The 23,403-nt window shown below is 42.3% G+C and overlaps 2 protein-coding genes across 3 annotated transcripts in view; one reads left to right on the top strand and one right to left on the bottom strand.

Moving 5' to 3' along the window:
* CENPP (centromere protein P) overlaps nt 1-17,169 on the top strand; it is a 110,603-nt gene extending 93,434 nt beyond the window's left edge. The window contains exons 8-10 of one of the 2 annotated variants that reach the window (XM_056501404.1): nt 14,849-14,928; nt 16,504-16,595; nt 16,822-17,169. In XM_056501404.1, coding sequence (XP_056357379.1) covers nt 14,849-14,928; nt 16,504-16,595; nt 16,822-16,943 — 294 coding nt within the window. In that variant the 3' untranslated portion in view covers nt 16,944-17,169. Of the gene's footprint in view, nt 1-14,848; nt 14,929-16,503; nt 16,596-16,760 lie in introns of both variants that reach the window. The other variant, XM_056501405.1, reaches the window with a different exon arrangement.
* Nucleotides 17,170-17,847: 678 nt separating this feature from the next.
* The window catches only part of IPPK (inositol-pentakisphosphate 2-kinase), a 29,217-nt gene continuing 23,661 nt past the window's right edge, over nt 17,848-23,403 (bottom strand). The window contains exons 10-13 of the mRNA XM_056501398.1: nt 22,877-23,027; nt 21,688-21,790; nt 21,132-21,211; nt 17,848-20,132 (exon numbers count right to left, since the gene is read on the bottom strand). Coding sequence (XP_056357373.1) covers nt 19,907-20,132; nt 21,132-21,211; nt 21,688-21,790; nt 22,877-23,027 — 560 coding nt within the window. The 3' untranslated portion in view covers nt 17,848-19,906. The remainder of the gene's footprint in view (nt 20,133-21,131; nt 21,212-21,687; nt 21,791-22,876; nt 23,028-23,403) is intronic.

The following is a 23,403-nucleotide window of genomic DNA, read 5'->3' as shown; positions in this document are numbered from 1 at the left end:
GTTGAAGTTTTAGCATGGAAAGTTTTTCTTTTGTGCGTTTACAGCAATTATTTCACTGCAAGTTGTACCTTATGCATGGAAAATAAAACTACCAGAGCACTTTCCCTTCATTTTTTCTCTTTGTAAGGCTAATTACATCCTGAAACATGATCCTGAAGCTCAGCTCTGCAGAAGCTGCAGGGAAGTTGCTGTTCCAGAGGGGAGAAGGGAGGGAATTAAGGGTACATTACCACAAGTCCTGTGTGTGCCAGCAGAGCCTTTTCCTGCATCCCCAGATCCAGGTGGGTGATGGGATGGGTCTGCTGAGCTTCACAGTGACAAATTCACCTGGGACACCAAGCTGTCTGAGTTCTGCTGATATTAACAATCTGTCGTTTGCTTGAGCTCACTCTGAGGAATATTTAGACAGATAGTCATGGAATGGTGTAACCATTGAGTTAACCATAATTGTTAACTGGTGCGTGCTGCAAAGATACATTGTCCCTTAAAATAGGCATTCAGTTCCTACTGTGCTCTGTTTTACAAAGGCAAAAGAAGAAATATTAAACTTTGGTAATTTACCTGGAGCTTATTGAAAGGAATAGAGACAGTCACTTATCAAATGGAGTGAAAATGTGGATGGAAGGAGCCTTAAAGTTTATCCTATTCCACCCTTCTGCTCTGGGCAGGGACGTCTTTCACTGTTCCAGGCTGCCCCAAGCCCCAATGCCTGGCCTGGGACACTGCCAGGGATCCAGGGGCAGCCACAGCTGCTCTGGGCACCCTGTGCCAGGGCCTGCCCACCCTCACAGGGAGCAATTCCTGCCCAATCCCATCCATCCCTGCCCTCCTTCAGCTTAAGGCCTTTCCCCCTTGTCCTGTCCCTCCATCCCTTGTCCCCCGTCCCTCTCCAGCTCTCCAGGAGCCCCTTTAGGGCTGGAAAGGGCTCTGAGGTGTCCCCAAAACCTTCTCTTATCCAGGCTGAACAGCCCCAAGTCTCTCATCCTGCCTTCATTAGTGAGGTGTACATTCAGACACAATTAAGGAATCCTTCACTCAGCTTAGAGGATTCAGGATTTTCACTGATGTCTCTGAGGTCCTTGCTTATCTTCTCAACTTTTATTAAGGAAGAGGTAAAGACAACCTGAGGGGTCTGCAAGGTCCCTCTTGCATCTTCCTGCAATGAGCAGTAACACTTGAAAATTGTAGGAGCTGTTAAAAAGTGACCTGTGGCTGCCTGGTATCAAGAAGGTTTAGGATTTTCAGTTGGAAAAAATGTGTCTGAGAATGGACATTATCTGCTGCCTTTCAGTAAGATTTAAATCTGTGTAATATTAATAATTAGATTGACTTTAATATTGTTACTTACATTAAAATTTTCCACATCAACTTGCCTGTCATAATAACTAAAGAAAAAATGCTGTATATTCTGCCAAAATTAGAGACTAGGATGACAAATTATTTCAGACATACACAGTTCAGGTAGTTTCTGTGTGAGTGCAAACACTGCTGTGTCCTCAGGAATCTAATATTGACTGTTTTTATGGGAATAGTTCATCCAAGAGCACAGAGCAAGCTGCCAATCTGCTTCATCTGCAAGTCGTGTTCTGCCTGTCCATCCCATGGCCAGTTGTTGGGATGAGTTGTGCAATGGGAATGTTTTGGTCTGTTAAGATGCCTCAGTGTGGAATTGTGTCCTTTGAGGAGAGGAGAGGCAGACTAAGCAGCAGTGACTAATAATCAGAATAACTTATTATTTTAAATCTTGGGACAAACTGCCATGGTTTGTGTCTTGAGCAAGAGCCATAGGAGGTGAGAAGTGGCTGTGGAAGGCTGGAGCCTCTGGCATGGATTCTTCTTTTCCTCTCACAAGAACTGTTAGTCAGTGTACAATAATACTGTTGTTGTTTTCCTTTTTATGAATTTTGCTTCTTTCTGTAGGAGGTAATGGAAGGAGGAAAAACATTCACTACTGTGCCCCTGTTCTAAACCTCAGAGGAGGTCAAATTAATATATAAGTTAACATAACAGAATCTGTGATGCTGAGAAGAGCTTATAGGTTTTCATCTTCTGTCTGAAAGGCCACTTAAATACATGGAGGATGTTGAAACAGGAGGAATAACTTGTTTCTCAAAAGCCTTCAAGGTGCTTGCAGTGTAATATCTTTGTCATCAAAGAAAGCTAGCAGGCTGAAGGAATAGGAGGATATCTTGAAAATAAAAATCATTAAACCAACTTAAGAAGTGTAGAAAGTATAAAGAGTACAGAGTATAGAAAGAAGAGTTGAAATAGCTGTTGATGGTCACAGCATACAGAGACCACGAAAGTCAGTTCTGTATCATACCTTTTAGAAATGGATCTTTTATCTGCATACTGGGCAGAGCAAGCAGGACAAGAGCAGGAATAGCTTCACCAGCCAGTGGATGGCAGGTGTGACCTGCCTTGGCTGAGCAGAGGAAATCAAGGTGAACCCTGAAGTGTTCACTTCACCAGGCACTGATCATTTCCTGCATTGCTGGAATTGCCTCCTGACCTTTGGTGTGGGTGCACTCAGGAGTCCAACCTGCTGCTGGGAGCAGGGCAAGGCTGAGGCCAGAGCAGGGCTTTGTCCTGCTGGTTTTGGAAGGCAGCAAGGACAGAGCAACTCCTCTTGGCTGCCCAGATCTCCTGATTTGCTTTACCTTCTGTTCCTTTATGCTCTTTCCACCCCTTTCACCCTCACAAGTTCTTTTCTCAGCCATTTCAAAATATGCAGCCTGCCAAGGTTTCCAGCTTCCCTGCTGACTCTGTTTTGCACACTTTATACCTTTATTTAATAATTACAATCTGAGCATCCTTGAGCATCAGAGGAAAACTGATACTCCCCATCCTCCCTTTTCAACTCTGCAATATTCTGCCTTTGCTTGTTACACCTGGTTAAGGGCACTGCAGGGCAGTGGCCACCTGCATATACAGGATTTTCCTTTGCTTTTCTCTGTCCTGAAACCCTTTGTGGTATCTCCCTCATGGTGCCACAGGTGAGCAGCAGCCACATGCAGACCTCTGATAATTTTATATGCTTGCAAAATATCCATTTCCTTGTGGGTAATAGGGGAAATTACAAACCTCTGTACCTGTTACCATGTCTCACCTGGCACTAAGAGTATATTCTACAGCTTTAAATGTTCCACAGTCATCCTTATTTTCCTTCTCTCACATCATACCATCACTATATCATTAATAGATATTTTACTTATGCTTCCTGGCTTGCTTACAGAAGGGCTGTGTTGAAGTTGGATCTGCTATTTAATTCAAACACTGATCAAAATATTATTTCCGTGAGTCGAAAAAACACATCCACATTCAGGAATGCAAGGTTATTTCTGCTTTGTTCAAGAACTGGAATGAAAAGAGACAATACTGAAAATTACAGCAGTGTTTTTTTAACCTTCCAGTGAAATACAGGAAAAGAATGACTTTTTCATATTGCTTTACTCTTAGTTGTTATGATGAATCCATGCAGTTGCTGGCTGGTTTTGATCAAAGACAAAGATGGAATCCTAAACTTTGCAATTACTCATGTGGTTTGCTTTTTTTAAAATCAAACACACAAGTTTATAGTTGGAAAAAGGTAGCAATGGGGAAAAAATTTATAACTGTTAAAGTCAGCACAAAACATGAGATGGGGAATTTGGGATTGGCAGTATACTGCATTTCTGAAACCTGTACCAGTTACTGCATTCCTTGTGTAATCAGTGGTCACAGATATCCTTATGGAAAAAAATACAGGAAAAGACAAAATACTGCTAGGAAACCTTGAGATATTAAACACAGATTTTCCTTACATATTTGAAAATATTACAATACATTGTAAAAAGCATGGGGTAGGTCGTTATGTGGGAATAAACCTAAAATTGTAATATGAGATGTGTGTGGCTGGGATCTTACATTTTAAAAAGCTTCATTTTCAGTTGTAATTGCATCCAAATTCCAGTTCTTTGCTGCAGTGAATAGAATATTGATATTCATTAGTGTCACTTTCTGAGGACACTAATTACTGCCACAATGTATTGCCTCTTGGTTAGGTTTCTGTTTGATCCCACACATCAGTTTTTATTTGTGGATTGTTTTTCTCACATTATATCTAAAATGGCAGTGACCAGACTGAGTAATTTGTAAAGCCTTTCTTCAGAGCTACCTGAAATTTAAGCTTTCACGTATTGCCTCTATATTCATCAGTGAAGAAATTCAGTGGAATCTTCATTAGATCATTACCTAGAGCTCTTCCCTGTGGTGGTCCAAAGCAAGGTGCCCACCTACCTTGAATAAAGACAGCTTTAAACCTCTGGCCATTGTAAGGAAACGTGGAAGAGCCACCCTGTCCTCCTGCCTTTCTGTCAAATAATATCACTTCTTTTTTGGGGTACAGATGGTGACACTTCCCTGTGTTTTGGGCAGTTCTATTTCAGCTGTTTGCTGAGTCATGTTTTTCCAAAATACTCAGTTCAGCACATCTCCTGTGTGTCTGGAACAGCTCAAAGAGCTCAGCTTGGGTCTTGGTTTCTCTCCTGTGCCAGTATTGAGCATTGTTACTCATCAATAGAACTTGGAGGTTTCCAATTTTTTTTCTAAAATAATGGTGTTTTGCAACAGTTGTTCAGTTTCTAGCATGAACCATGTAGGTTTTCATTGATGTCATTGCTTCTCTTATCCAGTTCCATTTCTTCAAAAGGCAGCTACATCCCACCAGAGCAAAGGGACAACATTTCTCTTAAATAAAGCTTGGGCTTTAATGAACAGATAGAAAATTCTGTGTTTTAAATAACTATAGCTAGAAAGATATAATTTATATATAGGAAATACTGAAAAAAATATAGAAAAGTCTGCATTTTAAATATATTAATTATAGAAAAAAAAAAAAAAAGAGTATGTAATTATTCTAATGGTCTTTCTCTATTTGTTTGCCCTTTTCATCTGGTTTCCATTTTCTTGGTCGTGCTTGGTTGCATTTTCCATTTCCATTTAAAACACTATGTACTTCTCTAAAAAGTGAAGGCATCTTTTTTTAAGCTTCTCTTGTGCACTGTTGCCATCTCAGACTGTATCAGAATTGACATGTGAAAATTCAACTTGATCTTACAGATAAAACTGGTGGTTTGAGATGTCAGCAGGGAGATGGGGTTGGGTTCCTGTGACTTGCTGCTGATATCCCTGTTTGGGTCCTCACATGTTTTCCCCTTGGTTTTCAATTTAAGCAGGAATTAGTAACAGGATGCCTCTCCACTGAGAGACTGTCTCAGGAAGGAGATGTAAACTGAGGACACAAATATTTTGAAGCATTTTAGTCAAAATGAAGGATTTGTTGGGAACTGGGACAAGAAGACACTTTGAATACAATAACAAACTTAGCTTGTGGTTTCCTTTTAGATTTAAAAATTAATTGTCTTTGCCTGTTGATTCATGTTTTTCCCATTACAAACAGTAGCATCAAATGGTTTCTTTGGGTGAATTAGTGGACAATGGCAAAGATTATTTGTACAGCTACCAGTGAGAGTGTGAGGGGGTAAAATGGCAGGACAGATGTGTGTATGTACAGATACCTAATTTCTCAATTTAACTGTTAATACCATATTGGTATTTTTGATTATCACCTTTCTAGAGATTTATAATTCCACAGTGTACAAAATTCAGAATGATTACAAGTTGAAAACACCCATGAAGTGATTAGTTATGTTTTCTTTATGATCTGACTGGCATTTGTGGCCAGACTTTGGCAACTCCAAAGAAACAGGAGTTGTGTATCTCCTGATACTCCAGCACAGTGTCATCTTGCAGGAGGGAAATGTTAAAAACTGAAAAAAAAAAGATCTCTGGATAGGTTATGTTTTTGTGGATGGCTCTGTTTATGGTTTATAAACATGTCTTGTTGAAGGAGAACATTGGTGTGGTTTGGGTTTTTCCCAGGATTAGACAGACTTTGCCAATTTACATTTTTATGATGATTTCTCTCTGTTCTTCTCATTAAATGCTGTGTGTTCCCTTTCCATTGGGAGCTGGAGGAATCATCAAATGACTGGAGAACAAGAAGAGTTATTTCTGAAACACTGAGTTTTGTTTCCATGATACAAGATGAGGAGAAGTTTGGGGCTGGGGACAGAGATGAGTTTCCTTGTAATTCCTGTTGTGTCAACAGATCCCACGTGCTGGACAATCCCAGCTTCCCTTTTGGACTGTCCCTGTGGAAATGCTTGCACAGGCTTTGATATCAGTGATCCCTGTGGGTCCCTTCCAACTCTGGAAATTCTATTTTTCTATGATTTATTTGCTACTTTTTCTGTATTTCACAGCCTTTACTTCTATTACACAATGTGACTTGTCCGAGGTGGAATAAACTGATTTTGTTTCAGCAAGTTTGGATATTTGATAAGGTCCATTCACAGCGAGAACTTTGGTAACTGAGTGTTATGGTGTTTTTGTCTCATGGGAGTTAGCAGGAAACATCCTGTGAGTTAATAAGGATTGAACTGTTAGGCAATAATTCTGAATTCATAGGGATATGCTGGAGATCAGAAATGTGATTTTGGAGATCTAGGAGCTGTGCAGCTACAGTTGGAATTCTTTTAAGAGGTTTTAGGAGGCACAAATATGTGCACAGTCTAGACAGTGCTACTTCTGCACTGGCAGGGGCAGCTGCAAGAAATGCTAATGCAGGAGCTGAGTCCAAAACAGGGAAGGGGAGAAAATAGGAAAAGCCAAAGATGAAGGATATGTTGGAGGCCTCAGATGTTAGAGCTCAGAGTGTTTGGGCAGAGTCATCCAGAGGTCTTTCTGCAGTGGAAAAAATGAATATTGAAGTAATGCAGAACTCCATTTTAAATAATACTATGGTGCTTGCCTTTCTTCTTGAGTTTTTCCATGGAATTGTCTGTATATCCCTTAAAATTCCTGCTGTGGGACTCTGCCTGGGTTTGGGAATGGAGCCTGAGTGTTACAGCCTCATTTTTTTATATGAGCTGGGGGTAACTCCATGTTTAAATTCTGGGAATGGAAATCTTTCTTTTGTCTGTTGCTTTCATTTCCTTTTTCTGGAATTATTTTTACTCAAGAGGATTGAGGGCTCCTTCCTCAGATCCATCTGTGTGAAAGGCTGGGAAAGGTTGGTGCTCCAGGATCCAGGCTGGAGAGGGCATTATTCCACAGCTTTTAGGACAAATCTCCTGCTTAGTACACAAGGAAAACTTTAAACATTCACCACATTTGCACACAGGAATGTTTGGGTCACTTTATTTCCTCTGAGCTCTAAAAACACAAACGATCTAAAGTATTGCTTGGGAAACTGATGAAGGAAAAAGAGAAAGTTTCAGCATTGACTACTTTCCTTTCAACTGGGCTTCTTCCAGAACAAAACATATTGTTACCAACAGTTTTGAAATGTTTCTGCAAGGCCAGCAATTGAAATTCAAATTATGAAATGTCTCAAGTTTGCATTGAAACTGAATGAAATGCACTGGCAGCTGCTGTTGGTATTATCAGTGCTCTTTGTGTTGCTGCAGTACCTAAGCAATGAAATAAATATTTATCCACACGCATCACACAACATTCCTGGGCAGTGCAACTTTGGCCTTTATAAACCAAATAAAGTGGAGCATAAGGAGATATTTTTGCCTGGCAGCTGCCTGTGATTTCTCCTTCTGGACACACTAAAGAATTCTCCTTGCTGCCCTAAATTCTTTTCTACTCACCAGTACACAGATATTTGAGTCAAAATCTGATTTGTTGTGAGAGATTTGGTCAAAAGTGTAGTGCAGTTTGCACACATACAGTGCTACAGGTTTTGAGTGTTCCTTACTTTTGCTTCTGTTTTGGTTTTTGGGGAGGTTTTGTAGCTTTCTTGTGGAAGGTCAAAGTAGATCAAAGTTTGAGGATAGTTGACCAATTTTGCAAGGCTGTTATTTACCAGTGGATTGACAACTTTACCCTCTCACACGTACAATAATTATAAATTGGTGAATCTCTTCTTGCAGATGTTTGTGTCTTCTCAAGAATATTTCCTGTGTCCCTCTTGTTTGTGCTCAGGATGTGTTTGGAAATCTGCAATGTCGTGTTGTTGACAGCCAGATCTAAAGGACTGTATTTGGGTATGACATGAAAAGAATTCAGTGGGTTTAGGGCTTTCAAGGCTTTTCAGCTGGACCCATTCCTGCTCTTGTTGATAGCAACAGGCACTTCAGCATTGCATGTTAATATTTATTTTCACATAAGCAGCTGATAATTGTAAATAACCAGACAAATGAAAGCTACTGGGTGGGAAATTTCTGTGGAGTCTGTCCAAAATGTAGTGCTTTGTAGAACCATTAAAAGAGGATGGATGTCTTGTGGGAAAGGTTTCAGTGTATCTACAGTATATGTTCTATAGAAAATATAGATCTATAGGTAAAGCTTCACTTTTTACCTAATGCAGGTGTTGAAACTTTTTGTAAAGCTCAGGAAGATTAACAGAAATCATGCAGAGGTATTTGTGAAAGGAGGATGCACATGGACATAACTGTGTGTGTTTTAGGAAAAATCTGATCCTTCTGAGGCTGGGTGAGTGATTATTGTACAATTCAGAAACTGTGCTGTGGACATTGCCATTCATCACTGATATCAAATCTGGCTGGAGCTAAAGCTGGAGCCCAGCTTCATTTGAGTGCAAGTCCCACAGGAGGCTTTTGGGGTTTCTTGGGTTGTTTGTGCCAGCCCAGGTTCCTCCCTTGTGTGCAGTGAAGGGCAGGGCACAGCTGCTCCTTGGGGCACCAACAGGACAGCACAGGCAGATGGGACAGATTTTGGCCAAACCCCCCTCTGCTGTGGGACAGTTTGCTCTAAGTGATAGACTGATCCCTCAATCCATTTAGATCTCATGATGAGAAATGAAAATGGTATTTTGGGTATACCAGGTGGGTTTATGGATATACCTGCCTTTACCAGGTAAGATACATTTGCCCACATAGAAGCAAATAATTCTTCAGACCTTCAAGAAAGATTAAAAAACCACAGCAGTAAGTGATGAACATAAGCTAAGTACCTTGTCTTAGAAACTTTTTAATCACACTTTTTTAAAAGTAAATGTCTAACCTTGAGCTGATTTAGATGAACTAGATGTTCTTCATTGTGTCCTATAGTTTATTTTTTAAATTAATCTGCCTACTTGGGAAAAAACTAATACAGTATTAGAGCCAAGTCATTAACTAAATTCAGATGCTTTTATTTAGATGGTGTTTAAACTGTGCTGTCTGGATGAGCTTGGTAATGTAAACTGTACAAAAGCAAGTTGGGCCACATTTGATAATCAGCTTTTCTGTGGTATTACAAATCCAAGTTGCTTTCTGCAATTCTGGATCCTTTTATTAAGACATCAAAAAGGCTTAGAGAGAATCTTGCAGCAACTTTTACACAGAAAAAAAATACAGATCTATGAGGTATCTTGCTTCAGTTGTAATGGAAGAAAACACAAACTTGGCTTAATTTCTCTTCTAAAAATGCCTTTCCTGCAGTCTGCTTCCTTCAGATTATTGAAAATTTGGCTCACAATTCTTTCTTCCCAAGTTGTTGATATTTCATGCTGCTCTGCAATATGACATCTTTTTTCCTTCCATAATTTTTCATCTCTGTATTGTCCTTGGCTGCTCATTATCTCTTGCTAAATTAGACATCTCTGCTGACTTCCACACGGTGCCATATGTAAAGTTTATCATCAAGAAATATTTAATTATACCTTGCTACAGAGGGAGGGCAGGGGACTCAAAATACAACAGAATGAAAACTGGTATGTCAGTAAAGTTGTGGAGGAAGAACAGAACTGCTGAGCTCTGCTGGTTTTCTGGGTATTTCCACCACAATAAATGTCATGGGGCAGTGTCAGTGCTCTCCCACAACATCCCAGTGAGTTCCTGTGCCCTGGCCTTGGAGCTGGGCCCGTCCCTGTGCCAGGGGGTGGCTCCACAGCCAGCTCAGTTAAGACACTGTATTTTAAAAGTTGAACAAAATGCCAAAAAAGCCCAAGAATTTTAAGCTAGAAAAATGTGGGGCTTCATAAACTAGTGGAGATCTTTTACCTGGACAATTTTAAAGAGAGATGCTGGAAAGATTTGTCTCTTGCCCAGCAAGGAAGAAGTGAAGAAAAAGCATCTGCAGCCTCTGTGTTCCTTGTTTATGATCTACCCCTTCCTGTTCTTCCTGAGGTTTCATGTTCATTTAATTCTGTTTTTCCTCACAAAAATAAGCCTCCAGTATGTATTTTAATTTATTCCCAGTCTGCTGTAATTGAGTTGCAGATAAACACATGGTTGCCATATGACAAAGTGATATTGAAAGGAAATGAGAGACAGAATTTTGTGTACTTGAGCCTTGGTTATGCTGGGTTGGCTCTTCTGTAGACCTACAGCCTAGATCCAATTAGGAAAATTCAAAAATTATGGAAAATTATTGGTCACATTGTGAGCATAGTGACAAACTGAATCATGTAGGCTCATGGTTGAGTCAAGCATGAAAAATAATAATGTTATGGAAATATGGAAGGAGGAAAATAAGTGGCAATGGAAATAGAGCAGGGGCCAAAAAAGAGAAGCTGTAATCAAGGGAAGAGAACAGAACAAAGCAGAGGGATTTCCTTGGCAGTGAGCAAAGGCCATTGGATTTTGGGGCTGGTGGTCAGTGGTTTCAGGTACTTGTGAAGAGCAGTGACTGAGAGGTAGCTGCAAGATTGAATCTCAGCAATGACTCAATGACAGATCTGGGCTGATAAAAAGGGCAGGTCTGAAACCAGGTGGGTGCAGGGCACTCTTTGTCCAGGTAACAACCAGCTGTGCCTGTGCTGCAGGAGGGAACCAGCTGTGTCCTGAGCTGGGAGAGATTCTGGGAAATGTTGGCAAAGATTTGCCCTACACAGGGTGACATTCAATCTATTATTTATAGAATCCCAGGATGGCTGGGGTTGGAAGGGACCTTTAAAGATCATCTCATCCCACTTGCTTGTCCCAGGTTGCTCCAAGCCCCATCCAGGCTGGCCTTGGACACTTCCAGGGATCCAGGGGCAGCCACAGCTGCTCTGGGCACCCTGTGCCAGGGCCTCACCACCCTCACAGGGAGCAATTCCTTCCCAATATCCCATCTATCCCTGGTGGGATATTCCCTATCACTGTTCTGCTGTCACTACTTGCCATTGTCAGACTTTCTTATAGGTTCTCAAATCTGCTCCCAAAATTCTCCTTTCCTCTTCTAAAAAGTGAGACTTGAGTCCTGGTTGTATCACTTGTGATTTTAATTTTAAAAGCAGAGGACTGGGCCTTACTGAGCATGGAGAGTGGGCTGGGACTGCCACAGGGACAAACCCACTTTATCATTTTAGAGAAACCCACTTTATCATTTTAGACAAACCCACTTTGTCCTCGTGCTCTTGTCGTCCTTGGTTCCGCCGGCGCCGGAGGTTTGGGTGATTGGCATCACAGGGATCACCAGCAATACTGGTTTGCTGGAGGAGCTTTCCCTCAAGATGGAAAGATGGGAGCTGTATTTATTCTGAGACTTAATTACAAGTGGTAAAGCTTCATAAATCCATTCTGAAAATACAGTGTTTCTATGGGGTGTAATTTAGTTGAAGGGTGAAATTGCATTATTATCTGTTCTTGCTTACAGTTCCTTGAGATGCACAAAATGAGAAACTTCCACTTTCTAAATGTGTCTTTATTGCTTTAGTGAAATTCATTTTAAAAATTACTGGTGTTATGTCAGTGTTGGGATTTAAAGTCTTGGTGCTCCCAACCATCTGTGATTTCAGTGGGTAATAACGTGGCTGTAGCTGAGCAAACCATACAGAGAAATCACCCAAATCAGAGCCCAAATGGAGCCTCCTGGCATATTTAGAAATTGCTTCTCCCTATAGAGGAGCTCGTGGTACCATAACTCTTTGTATACATCCTTCTTCCAGAACAGCAAGTTCAGAATTGGCAGTCAAAGGGAGCTGTTGTTCCAGCTGGGAGCAGTCGTGTGTTTTCTTGCTAAGTGGGACAGAAGCAAATTTTCCTGCTTTTATCTGGCACCTACCTTGCCAGTTTTGCTTTGCATTTGTAGCTACAGCTCTTAAGCTGAACACATTTATTATATTTTCCTTAGCAGAGATTTTGTGTGCAGAAAATTGCAGTGCAGCTTTAAACAGCTGCAGAATAATGTATTTTGTTGAGAAATAGCTGCTACAAGTCTATTTCCTGGGATGATGGCTCTGTGTGTGTGTAAAATCTGTCATGGGAGCAGGGGAAAGCTGTGCATTCCATCACCACGGTCCCTGTGTGGTTTGAGACTATTCCTGTTTGAGACAAAAGTTCCCATAAGATTCCCTGCCTGGACTCCTGAAGGAGCTGGAAAAGCAATTTCCATCTAGGAGTAATAATAGCTTGGACTTTTGGTTTTGATCATAAGCTGACATTTAAAAGTCATCTGAGGAAAGCTATTTCTTGATTAAAGTCAGGTTTTGCTTAATGCAGCTGTAGCTGGTCCTTCCCATCTGCTGTCACGTCCATGATGGGATCTCTTTCCCTTGCCTTGGGTCTGGTTTGCGAGATCCCTTGGGAGTTCCTGACTTCCCAAGAGACCTCTCAGTGGCTCAGCTCATTCTGTTACTCCAGTTTTATTGCTCAGTTTTATTTTCCCTCAAGGAAAACCTGGGAAGTTGCTCAGCAGAGAAGATGGGGTGGTGATGTGGTACCCACAGAGTGTTTGGAATTGGGTGTCTGTCCTTGCTCACCCTGGGCCTGGCTGTTCAATCAGCTGGGATTCAGAACCTGTATTTTCTGTGTGGAATACAAGAGGCAGATTGTGTGACTGCATTTCCCAGAGCTCATTCCTGGAGCTGTCAGTGTTTAAGGTTGCTGTTTGATGCTGGGTGTGGCAGCTGTGCTTCCTCTCCCACTGGGTGTTGGGAAGGTGGGAATGGCAGCCGGGATCCTCGCACAGATCTGGGCCAGGCCCCTGCCAGGGCTTGGCTTACAGCAAGCAGAGATGGAGGTATTTGTGGTTTGGCTTTTTGTGTGTTTTGTGGATAGCTAAAATATGACCTTTCCTGCAGAAAAGATGGATTTTATCCCAAATCCTGTGAATTTCACACAGGATTGGCTTCTCACAGCAATTCAGGTTGGTTGCCAGAGCCCCAGCACTGAGGGAAGGCACAGAACAGCCCTGGCTGTGTGCAGAACTCACCAGGGCTCCCTCTCCCAGGTGCAGGGAAGTTTTTCCACTCAAAATCATACACTGGGACTTCCTTGAGTTGCCTCTGGCTTCCATAGAATATAAATACCCCCCAGCTTGGGGGGAACACGTCACAGCAGCTGCGCAGGAACTCCTGAGACGGCCCTGGGAGCATTTCAGTGTTTTGGCAATTGTAACTCTTATCTGGTTCCTCTGATCTGTTTTCTCTGGTGATTCCCAATTGTCTGGGTAGTGGTGGATGAAGTGTGACTCGGTGTTTAGCTATGGGATACTGGGGATCCCTTGGAAATGAGGAATGCACGAGCTGAGTTCCAGGCAGAAGCAAATCCTGCATTTCCAGTACCTACAGCCTGGAGCTAACGGATGGCTTGATCCTCCCAGGCATCTGGCACCAGGCTAGGAGAGGCTCACAGTGGAAATCAGGCATGGCTTATTGAGGAGGAACTTGTTTTGTTATCAGAAAGGCATAATTCCACAGGGAGTAAAGCTGGAAGAGGATCCCTGCTCTGCCAGATGAGTGACCTTTGATCAGCCACACTTCCAACACTGTCACTGCCCTGCTCAGTGTCCTCCCTTCTGTGTCTGTGTTCCCAGGATAGAACATGGTTGTTATCCTCACAGTAAATACAGTACTGGATGCTGGGTAGAAATTAAAATGAGCAAATTCCATGTGTTTTATATCATTTGGCATCCTGCACAGCCCCCCTTCAGTTTGTCAGAAATTCCTAAACCAGAGCAAGGTCACATCTGGTAGCAATTTTGCTCTGCCAGATGAGGCGTAATCCCATAAAACCAAACTCATTTTCTCCATGCTGCTCGAAGCTGAGCTCTCCTGCTCCTTTTCCATAAAACCTGCTGCTTGTACTGGGAATGATTCAGGCTGGGAGACTTTTCACACTTTATAAACTGCAAGGTTTGGAACACAGCTTTGTGTCCAGCATATGAGGCAGGACAAGCAGGGCACAGCCCTGGAGTCTGTGGCTCCATTTCTGTTTCCTTTTCCAGCAGCACATCCCTGCAGGATGCTGTTCCTTGGTGCTGGGTGTCTGTGCCATCCCCTCATTCTCTGGGTGGGTAACCTGGCACCTGCAGGATCCATACAGCTATGAGTTCTTTTACATGCTTTTAAAATTGCTCTAAAGTTCTGAGGCTTTCAGGAGACACATCAGATGGACTAACAAAGTAATGGAGCAACAACCATCAACCTTTGCACATTGTAGTAACTGAAAATAATTCCCAGAAACATGGAATTTTAATAGGAGCCAGTATTTTTATGTTTGATCATCTTGCTGTTGTCCCATATTTTGCTAACATTGGTTATTTTTGGTATCTCATTGCTTAATTATGTTTCAAAGCCTTGTGGGGAGCTTGGTGTTCAAACCAGAGTGTAGCAGTGACGTGTCTCTGTCACAGAGGCAGGGGGAGTCACATGGTGATGTACTGTAATTAACAAACTTAGTTAATATTCTTTCAAGCTTTCCTGAGTTTTATGTCAGGATCTCTAAAAAAAAAGAAAACAATAGGTCAGAATTTCAGAGAATATTGTTACTCTTAACTTAGTGCAATCCCCTGTGGCTGGGGAGCACTGGGTAGGAACCACCTTCTGTGCTGTGATTTTTATGAACCAATTGAACCTTTTTGTTCACAGGCCAAGTATCCTGATGTGGTGACCCTTCCAGAAGGACTTTGGGGAGATTTTATCATTCTAAGGAACCCCAAAGTTTCTGGGTAAGCCAATAAAATGCATTTGTGTATTTGCACAGGTGAGAGATTGCACAGGCAGGGCAGCAGCTTTGTGCTGCAGCTCTGGGTTCCTTCTGTGGCAGGAGGTGCAGGGATCCCAGTCCCATCCCAGCAAAGCCCAGTTCCTTGGTGCCTTGCCATTAAAGAACTGAAAGAAAAGGACATTTACTGTGCAATGGAAGCAAAGCAACTGTGGCTGTACTTTATCATTGTTTTAGATGGAAATCAGTTAGATGAAGGAATTATGAGATTTTCCAGCAGGGGAAAAAAATCCTTACAGTTAAATATAACATGGTGTAACTATCACTGTCAGGAATTCTGTAAGGGCAATGAAAATTACTATTATGTGACTGGATCAGAAGTTCCCTTCTCCTATTACACCTTGCTTTAACATGCTTTAATTTACATGGAAATAAGGCACAGCTCCCTTCATTATGTTTGTGTGTAGAACTAGCAAACAAACCCTAATAGATGATGCTGCTTCATTCAGCCAAACTTACCCTTTAAAACTAAGTCCTTTAATTCAGGGGTGCAGGAATGAATTGTTCTTAGACTATCCCAGATAGGGAAGAAGTTGCTTTATTTTACAGTTTCTCCTCTGATGCCAGGTGCCAATTCCATTATCCTCATTCCCTCTCACCCACATGCAACACAGGAATATAAAAGTCAATTCAGTGGCTTGGTAGAAAATAGACTGGCATAGAAATTTGTTTGCAAAATCCTAGAACAAGCTGTGCACAGATTCCCAAAGGCTTTGTAAAAATGAAGTGGCAAAAGGCTGACAAATCACATTGGAAGGAAACTCTTAGAGTCAGGATGGGTTGAACAGCACTGAGAAAGGGACCTTCCTCCTCACAGTGACTCACTGTGCAGACCAGCTTTGGCTTAGGGAAGCCTTACCTCCACTAAGGGATGTGAGGGTTGGAGGGAACAAAGGGAGCTGTAAAGCAGCAGCTCTGCTGTGGGTGTTGTTCTGGACTCTGCTCCTGCCTCACCATTCCCTGGGGATGCTGCAGTGATCTCGTGCCACTGTCAAAGCTGGGAGTCATGACTGGCCTTGCACAGCCACCTGAAAAAAGTAACTATGTTGTTAAGCTTTATTTCTAATTAAAAGAAAGAACTGCAGGAATGTAGGCCTTGGACAGATGTCTACCTGCCATTAGTCTAAAAGGGCCATGAATAGCAGAGTAGCCCTTACTCCAAACCCAGCATATCACCATTTATGCAAACACTTCTGAAACAAGTTTCCTGTTCTCAGCACCTGATCCTGATAGATATTACATATGAGGGCTGGAGCCAGGGGACACTCAGAGCTCTTCTTTGCTTTCCTCTCACTTTGACTGTACTGTGCAAGTCTGGATGTAGCCAGAACCTTTCTTTGTCACTGGATTGATGTGTTCCTGGTTCCTGAATCCAGAGATGGTTTGTTGTATTGCATGAGGTGAATTTTGTTGCAGAGCATGAGGTTGAGCCTCGTGACTGCTGCACTTTCTGCTTTGAAGGAACCTTAAAGATAGCACCTGGTTAACCTGAGCTGCCTTTGCTGTGCACCTGCTGCAGGTTTGAGTTGATGATTGTCTGGAAGATCCATCTCAATGAAGAAGGGACCACTACACCTGTCCTGGACCTGCTGCCCAAAGTACCAGAGCAAGGTAAGCTCAGTCACTTCAGGGGCTGTTCCAGAGCTGCCAGAGCCTGGTTTTGTCCATGGAACTCCAGCTCCCAGAGCCCAACCAGACAAACCCACCAATTCAGCAGCAGCTGCACTTCAGCTCCTGTGTAATCCCCAAGGGCTCACAAACCCTCTCTGCCTGCAGGCATCCTGCTGCCCCACCTGCTGTCAGGGAAATAACCTGCAGTGCTCTGTTTGTCCTGCAGTGCTGGAGAAGAGGACGAGCAGTGTGGAGAGCATCCCCGGCAGCTTCCGCAGCGCGCTGCGGCTCTTCGGCATCGAGGCAGCCATCGAGAACCTGATCAAAGTGCTGGCCTCAGAAACATGACTTACTTACATCAGGTAGCAATTTCAAAAGTAGTTTTAATTAAGATATTGTGTTACACAGTCTGTAATTTTATTGAATATAAACATTAAGTTATTTTCCATTTAGAAACCATACTCATAAAACATGCTATCTGTACAATTATGGCACGTTATATATAAATTGTCATGACATGAAAATAAATACAGCCATTTAAATACAAAAATGCCAAATAAAATAGTTACATGTACAGAGTGATTTCATTATAAATTTATCTTTCTGAATCATCAATGTACCAGAGTGGTTTATCTTCTTAACATTTCTAGATACCTGGAAATTGTTAAAAGATCATGCACTGTCAAAATCAAGTCCATAAAAATCCAATTCATTTCACAGCTCTGTAAAAGTACAGTGATTTTAAAATGACAAGAGAACAGTAAGAGACTCCTAGAACAAAGAGTTAAACAGCTTTCTCATTAAATTAGGGTGGAAGAAGACAATTTGAAGATTTCAAAGACGTACAATGCTAAAAAACCCAAGAGTAACTGTATGAAGTAACTTTGTTCCACAATGTGAGTGTTGAGACAGCGTTAATCTAACCCAGAGAGGCCCATGACACCCCTAGGAACAGGTGAGCAAGTCACTCCTGCCCACTGCAGCACTTCCTTTGCATTTCTGACTTCCAGGAGGAAATTCTGGTACACATTACCAAAGCATCACCTTTTACACATTCATCCCTGAAGAAACAAAACAGATCAGACCAATGGCTTGCCTGTCCCTTCACTTCTATCAGCTGTGCCATGAGCCCGTCTGGGAACTCTCCGTGTTTCCAGGAGTTCCTGCTCTGCACTAGCACTGCACCCCAACCAAACTGATGTGACTGGAGTCAGTTCTCAGGTGGGGAGTAACACTTCCTGGAACCAAGAGCCCAAACCCACCAGCTCTGGGCTCTCCTGTGACAGGAAGAGCCCTCCTTTCCAAGGGCAGAGCTGCTGGAGCCCTCACTCCCTGCAGCAATGGGGAAAGAGGTGGAGAAACCATCTGTTTCTAATTCCATAAATGTAATAATCCACTCTTTGATCACTGGAATGGTCTCCCACTGTTACGGTAGGTTGGGAAAAACTGACAGAGCAGGGCCTGGTTTCTGTCAGATTGGACAGCTGAACAACACCAGAAAGTGGGTTGTGATGAATGGCAACTATCTTGTTAGATAAGGCAGGCTCATTTCAAGTTTGGAATCCAGTACACAGGCAAAATTCATTCCTACTTCTCCACTGACATGGAGCTGGCTGAGCTGGTTTTGTGCAACCTTTAGTTCATCTTTAGCTCCCTCCTCCTTGCCTGAAAACAAAACTGTTTGCTCAGCACAGACACTGCTGTTTGCATATGAAATGTGTGTGAAGTTACAGCAAAAAAACCTGGAAACCAGCTGTGCAGGGTCCTTCCTTCTTCCTCTTTCTAAGGCCTGGAGGGTTTCTGGATTTATAAGGAGCTCTCTCCCTCCAGGTTTTCTCTGGGAAGAAGGGGCTATTCCTGCTGCCAGCTTATTGCACTTTTGTAGTCTCACATCCCAGGCCCTGTCCCAGAAGGGCTCCTGGCACTGGATGCCAACACTGCCAGCCAGCTCAGGCCTCTGGCACAGGGGCAGTCATGGCTCTGTGTTTCACATTTCTTCCTTGACTTGTGCCAAGGTACAGAGGCTCTTATTTTTGAATTTCAGGTAAAGTGGAACAATTCAAAGGTTACACTGAGGTCCCAGTATAAATCTGTTTTTAGGAGTTAAGCTCCATGCCCCTGAACACTGTTACTGGTAAGCACAGGCTGTGTCCAGGTAAGAGCTGTTCCCTGGGGCTGGAGCAGCATCTCTGCACCAGTCCTTGAGGGAAAAGGAGCTGCAGCTTCTATCATCATACCCTCAGGATGGACATACCCTCCAGTTCCAGCTCAGCATCTTCCCCCAGGATGGCTTCACTGCAGCAGCTCCCAGCCTTCAGCTGCACACAGCACTGCTCATATGCAGCACTGACACAAGCTCACCTGGCATGAGACTGACCCTCTGCAGCTGCAGGGAAGAAAAGGGGGATTCTGTCACCTTTTTCCTGTGTCATTTAAAACAGCTGCTCATGCTACACAGTTGTGGGGCATCAGTGTAATAGTGCCAATGTTTAGCACTATCTGAAAGACCTGAAATTATCTGTAAAAATCAGAACATATTCTTCTTATAGCTCAATTTAAATTAGACAAGAGCAAGCTGTGGTTTCACCTCCAATAGCAGCATATAAGGTACAGAGACAATAAAAACCAGCATGGCAGGTGAGTTAAGTAAGCCCAACTATCATGTAAAACTCCAGTTGCTTACCTTAACCCTTTGCACTTTGTTTCAGAAGCTTTAGGTAGATACAAGGTGATCACACAACTTCTGGAGGCAGCCTGGTGTTCCTAGTCCATGCATTTAGTACTTAAATGTTCTGCAGTGCCAGGGCAGTTGCACAGATCAGCCACTGCATGGTTGTATTTTCAGTGGATTAATGCTAAAGTGTTGTATAGGTTTTGCCAGAGCATTCCCTCCTTTAGTAGGGATGAGGGACACTAGCACAGGCTCCAAGGCAATTCTCTTGTTAGTAATTAGGCTTTCTATGTTAGTGCAATACATCAGGAAACCTTTAATTCTGTGCTCTTTCAATTCTAAGGAAGTAGACTTTTCATATTAATTTGATCTGTCCTCTAGTTCCAAGGTATGGCACGTTACCTGTTCTGTCACATTAAATACATTCATTAAGGTTATCTAGCAAACATGTGGCTTAGTGCTATCCCAGGTCTCTGAGAAGGCATTACCCATCAGAAATCATTTCATAAAGCAAAAAACATTCACAGCTGAAAAATGCACTGAACACAATAGAAAAGAAAAAAAAAAAATCACCATAACTGTATTCCAATAATCTTTCACTTTCTCATGTGTTTGAATAAAAATAACCTTAAGGGAATGGTTACACTTTATGGAGAACTAATGTGCAGTCTTCATTCTCCTTGAAGAGGTTGGACATAACTGGGTCCTCTTTGGCCTGTACATTCTTCAGGTAATAGTTGACTATTTCACCATCAAGTTTGTACTGGTGGGGGATGCTTTCATAGGGCTTCAGGTCCAGGTCCAGCACAGAAACAGAGAAGGTGAATCTGGATTTGGATGTCAGTACCACAGGTCTTTGCTCAGAGCTGGAAAATAAAACCACATTGCACATCTGAGTCACTGAAACCAGTATTTTTAATTTATGTGTCCCTTTACAGAAGTGACTCTAATGTTTATCCTAGAACTTTTGTGGGAGCCCAAGAAAATAAACTGCAGCTAATGTAGCACTTAGGAAACTATAGCTCCAGCTTTACCAGTCCTGATGGGACCTTGCTGGCACCCCTTCCAGTCATTTTCCTTTCAGCTTGCACACAGCTGAAGTCAAACATTACTCTCACTTACTGTATTTAGTAAATCTAAGCTGTTTCTAGGTGGTACATACAAAGCAACAGCCTCATTAACCAGCAAGAGCAGAAAAGGGACTGCAACTCCTACTTAGGTTCAAGGAAATAAAACATTTAGTATGCTGTCCAATCATACTGATGGATGGAGGAGTTCTGAAATCAGCCATTGCACAAGTCATGTCCATCACTAGCACTTCACTGGAGGGCTGCAGGACAAATGCAGAGAGCAGCATTCTCTAAAAATAAAAGGGCTCTGGTGAAGCAAAGCCCCCTGCAGAAGAAGAGATTAGCACTGCTGACACAAGCCAAAAGGGATAATATTGTGACAAAGCCTCCTGCCTGACAGCCAACGCTGTCACCTCTTGATTATTGCCTTGGTTTTATTCTAACTAGGCCATTAAAGGCAACTCAGTGTTCTCATAGGAGAGATTATTCAAGCTAAGGCAGAAAAATTGTACCTAGTTAAAACTATCCAGAACTACTATGAACAGTCAGTTCAAAGTTTAAGAAGAGAATAAATATAAAACTTTGATAATTTTGGTCAACTTAAAACTCTTCAGGAAGAGACATTGGTCATAAATGACTCAGAACTATACTAAAATGCTCACAGCCAAATATTTGGACAAAGCACCCCCCACACATCCCACACTTTTTAAAAGTGATTTAATTGCCTGAACAGTACAAACATCCCAGTTTCCAAACAACTGGAGCCATTCCAAAGCAGGTACAGGCAGCTCTTACCATTCATCTTGCAGGCAGGGGGAAAGGGCAATCATGATGGAGCAGTCTTTAGCAGTCATTGCTATTCTGTACTGCTGCACCTAGACAACAGAAAATAACACACATTTTCTCTTAGATTGGTGTTTACCTGAGTAAAACATCCTGTTCCTTACAAAAAGTAGCACTGCACTCCCTGTATTGGTATGTTGGCACTATAAGAGCTGGAAATTCTCTCTGTAACAGAAGGTTGGCAGGAGCAGGTGCTTTTGCAGCATCCTGTATAAGAATCATGTTTATTTCCTACAGATCACATTCCTGAAGGCCAAACAACATCAGTTCCTGCAAATGCTTCCTCAGTCTAGAAAGCAAATAAACAGTTTTATTTTTCTCAGGAACTGGTGCTACAAGCTTCTTTTTAACTGCTTCTGCTATAAAGATGCACCCTGACACAATGAAGAACTTTACTGTGCAGACCTCAACAAGCCAGCAGTGCTGCCTCCATCCATTCTGCAGCCCTTTCAGTGACACAGGTTAATTAGCACTGGCAGACCAACAGCCTCCAGGGGCTGAGCAGTACCTTTGTTAATGCAAACGCCACAGTCCCGTCATCTTCCAGGGAAAGGTCCAGCAGCTTCTCGTAAAACACCTCATTGTAAGGTCCATCTATCTGTAATGTACTCCTAATGAATGTAAAAAGAACATTTACAGACAGCCAGAATGATGTGCTGGTTCTCAGAGTGAACTTTCCTCAGCAGCCCAGACACTCAGATTAGAACAACCCAACAATAACACTGATGAACATGTCCAAGTATTAACCCACTGCCAACCAACATCCCAACAGTCCCTGTTATTCTCCAATCACTCAACATTTGCTGCTTCTTAGGATCTGAGTTGTGTGGGGTTTTGTAATCATGCATCATTCTTAATCCTCTGCTATCTCTGTATCACTGCAAAATTATGGGGTTTTTGCAAAAATGGGTAAGTTTCAAAATTTCTAGCAGTCTGCAGAACCACCAGAAGCCTTCCTGAAAATACATATATAAGAAATATATAATAACATCTTGTTATATGTATATTATTTTGTACATTAAAAGTATAAACTGGGGGCAAAGGCATATCTGACAGGGCCCTGATCCAACACCATGTGCTGATGGGGGTGCCCTGGGCTCCTTCCTTCCCCTTTGAACAGCTGAGCCCCTGCTGAGAAGCTGAACCCCTCCAGTGGGGTTTGTCCCACACAAACCCCCCTCAGATCAAAGAACACATTTTCCAGTGCTCTGTTTCCTGTGTAACTGCACAAGCAGCAGCAGCTCCTGAGTGAAGCCAGAGTGCCCTCGTGTGAGCACAGGAGAGGAACAGCACCCCAGTGGAGCCTGCTTGGAGCAATTATTATTATACTAATGAGCCTTATTTGAGGAAAAAAACCACAGCAGCTTGTATTCATCATTGCAGAACATCATTATCCTTCAAACATTCCCAGCTCTGCAAGTACTGGGGACAGGAGAAACCACCCATTTCACTGTAACTTTCTGCAAATATACCAGTACCAAGAGTGTTTTCCTCTCTTAGACTGTTGTGAACATTCCATAATCATTACTTTAAAATTCAGGCCAAAGTGACCAACATCAGCTGGAAGTTCAGTTAGAAATTCAGAATATGCAGTGCCATGAAGGAAGGTTGTACAATATAACAGAGTGTGTGCACAGAGCAAATCCTGCCTGCAGTCCTGGTTACTCACGACTGGAAAGAAAACCACCAAGTCTTACCTCTCTTCAGGAAATTCCTCCAAGTACTGTTCAACTCTACTGTACAAAGGATAGAGTCCTTCAATATCCAGCATGTCAAGCATCTGAGCCTGAAGGGTTTTATAAAGGAGACAACCCCTCGGTAAACCAGAGCTTTCCAATTTATGTTTACCTAGAAGAAAATGCATTTTAAAATAAGGCAGACACAAGTCTTAGCTTCAATTTGCCATTACACATGCTTATTTATAAATCCAAATACTTCAAGTCCAGTCACAGGTAGGGAGAAACCTCAAAACACTTCAGTTTCCAAACAGAAGTGGGAGATGCAGATCCTGACCTGCACATTTAAACAGCATTTAAACACCCAATATTCAACTTTACAAACTACTTAAAAAAACAAGCACCAAAATAAACCCACTGCATCCACCACCAAAACATCCACTGCAATCTACTCATATGGAGTCCACAAGAGAAATTTCTCATCTGAGTTTGAAGCCACCATAAATTCACTTTGAACAGTATCAATCACTGACAGAAAGTAATTTAGC

The sequence above is a fragment of the Oenanthe melanoleuca genome, chromosome 12, assembly GCF_029582105.1.
Source record: "Oenanthe melanoleuca isolate GR-GAL-2019-014 chromosome 12, OMel1.0, whole genome shotgun sequence".
Classification (NCBI taxonomy): domain Eukaryota; kingdom Metazoa; phylum Chordata; class Aves; order Passeriformes; family Muscicapidae; genus Oenanthe; species Oenanthe melanoleuca.
This window is presented reverse-complemented; position numbering and strand designations above follow the sequence as displayed.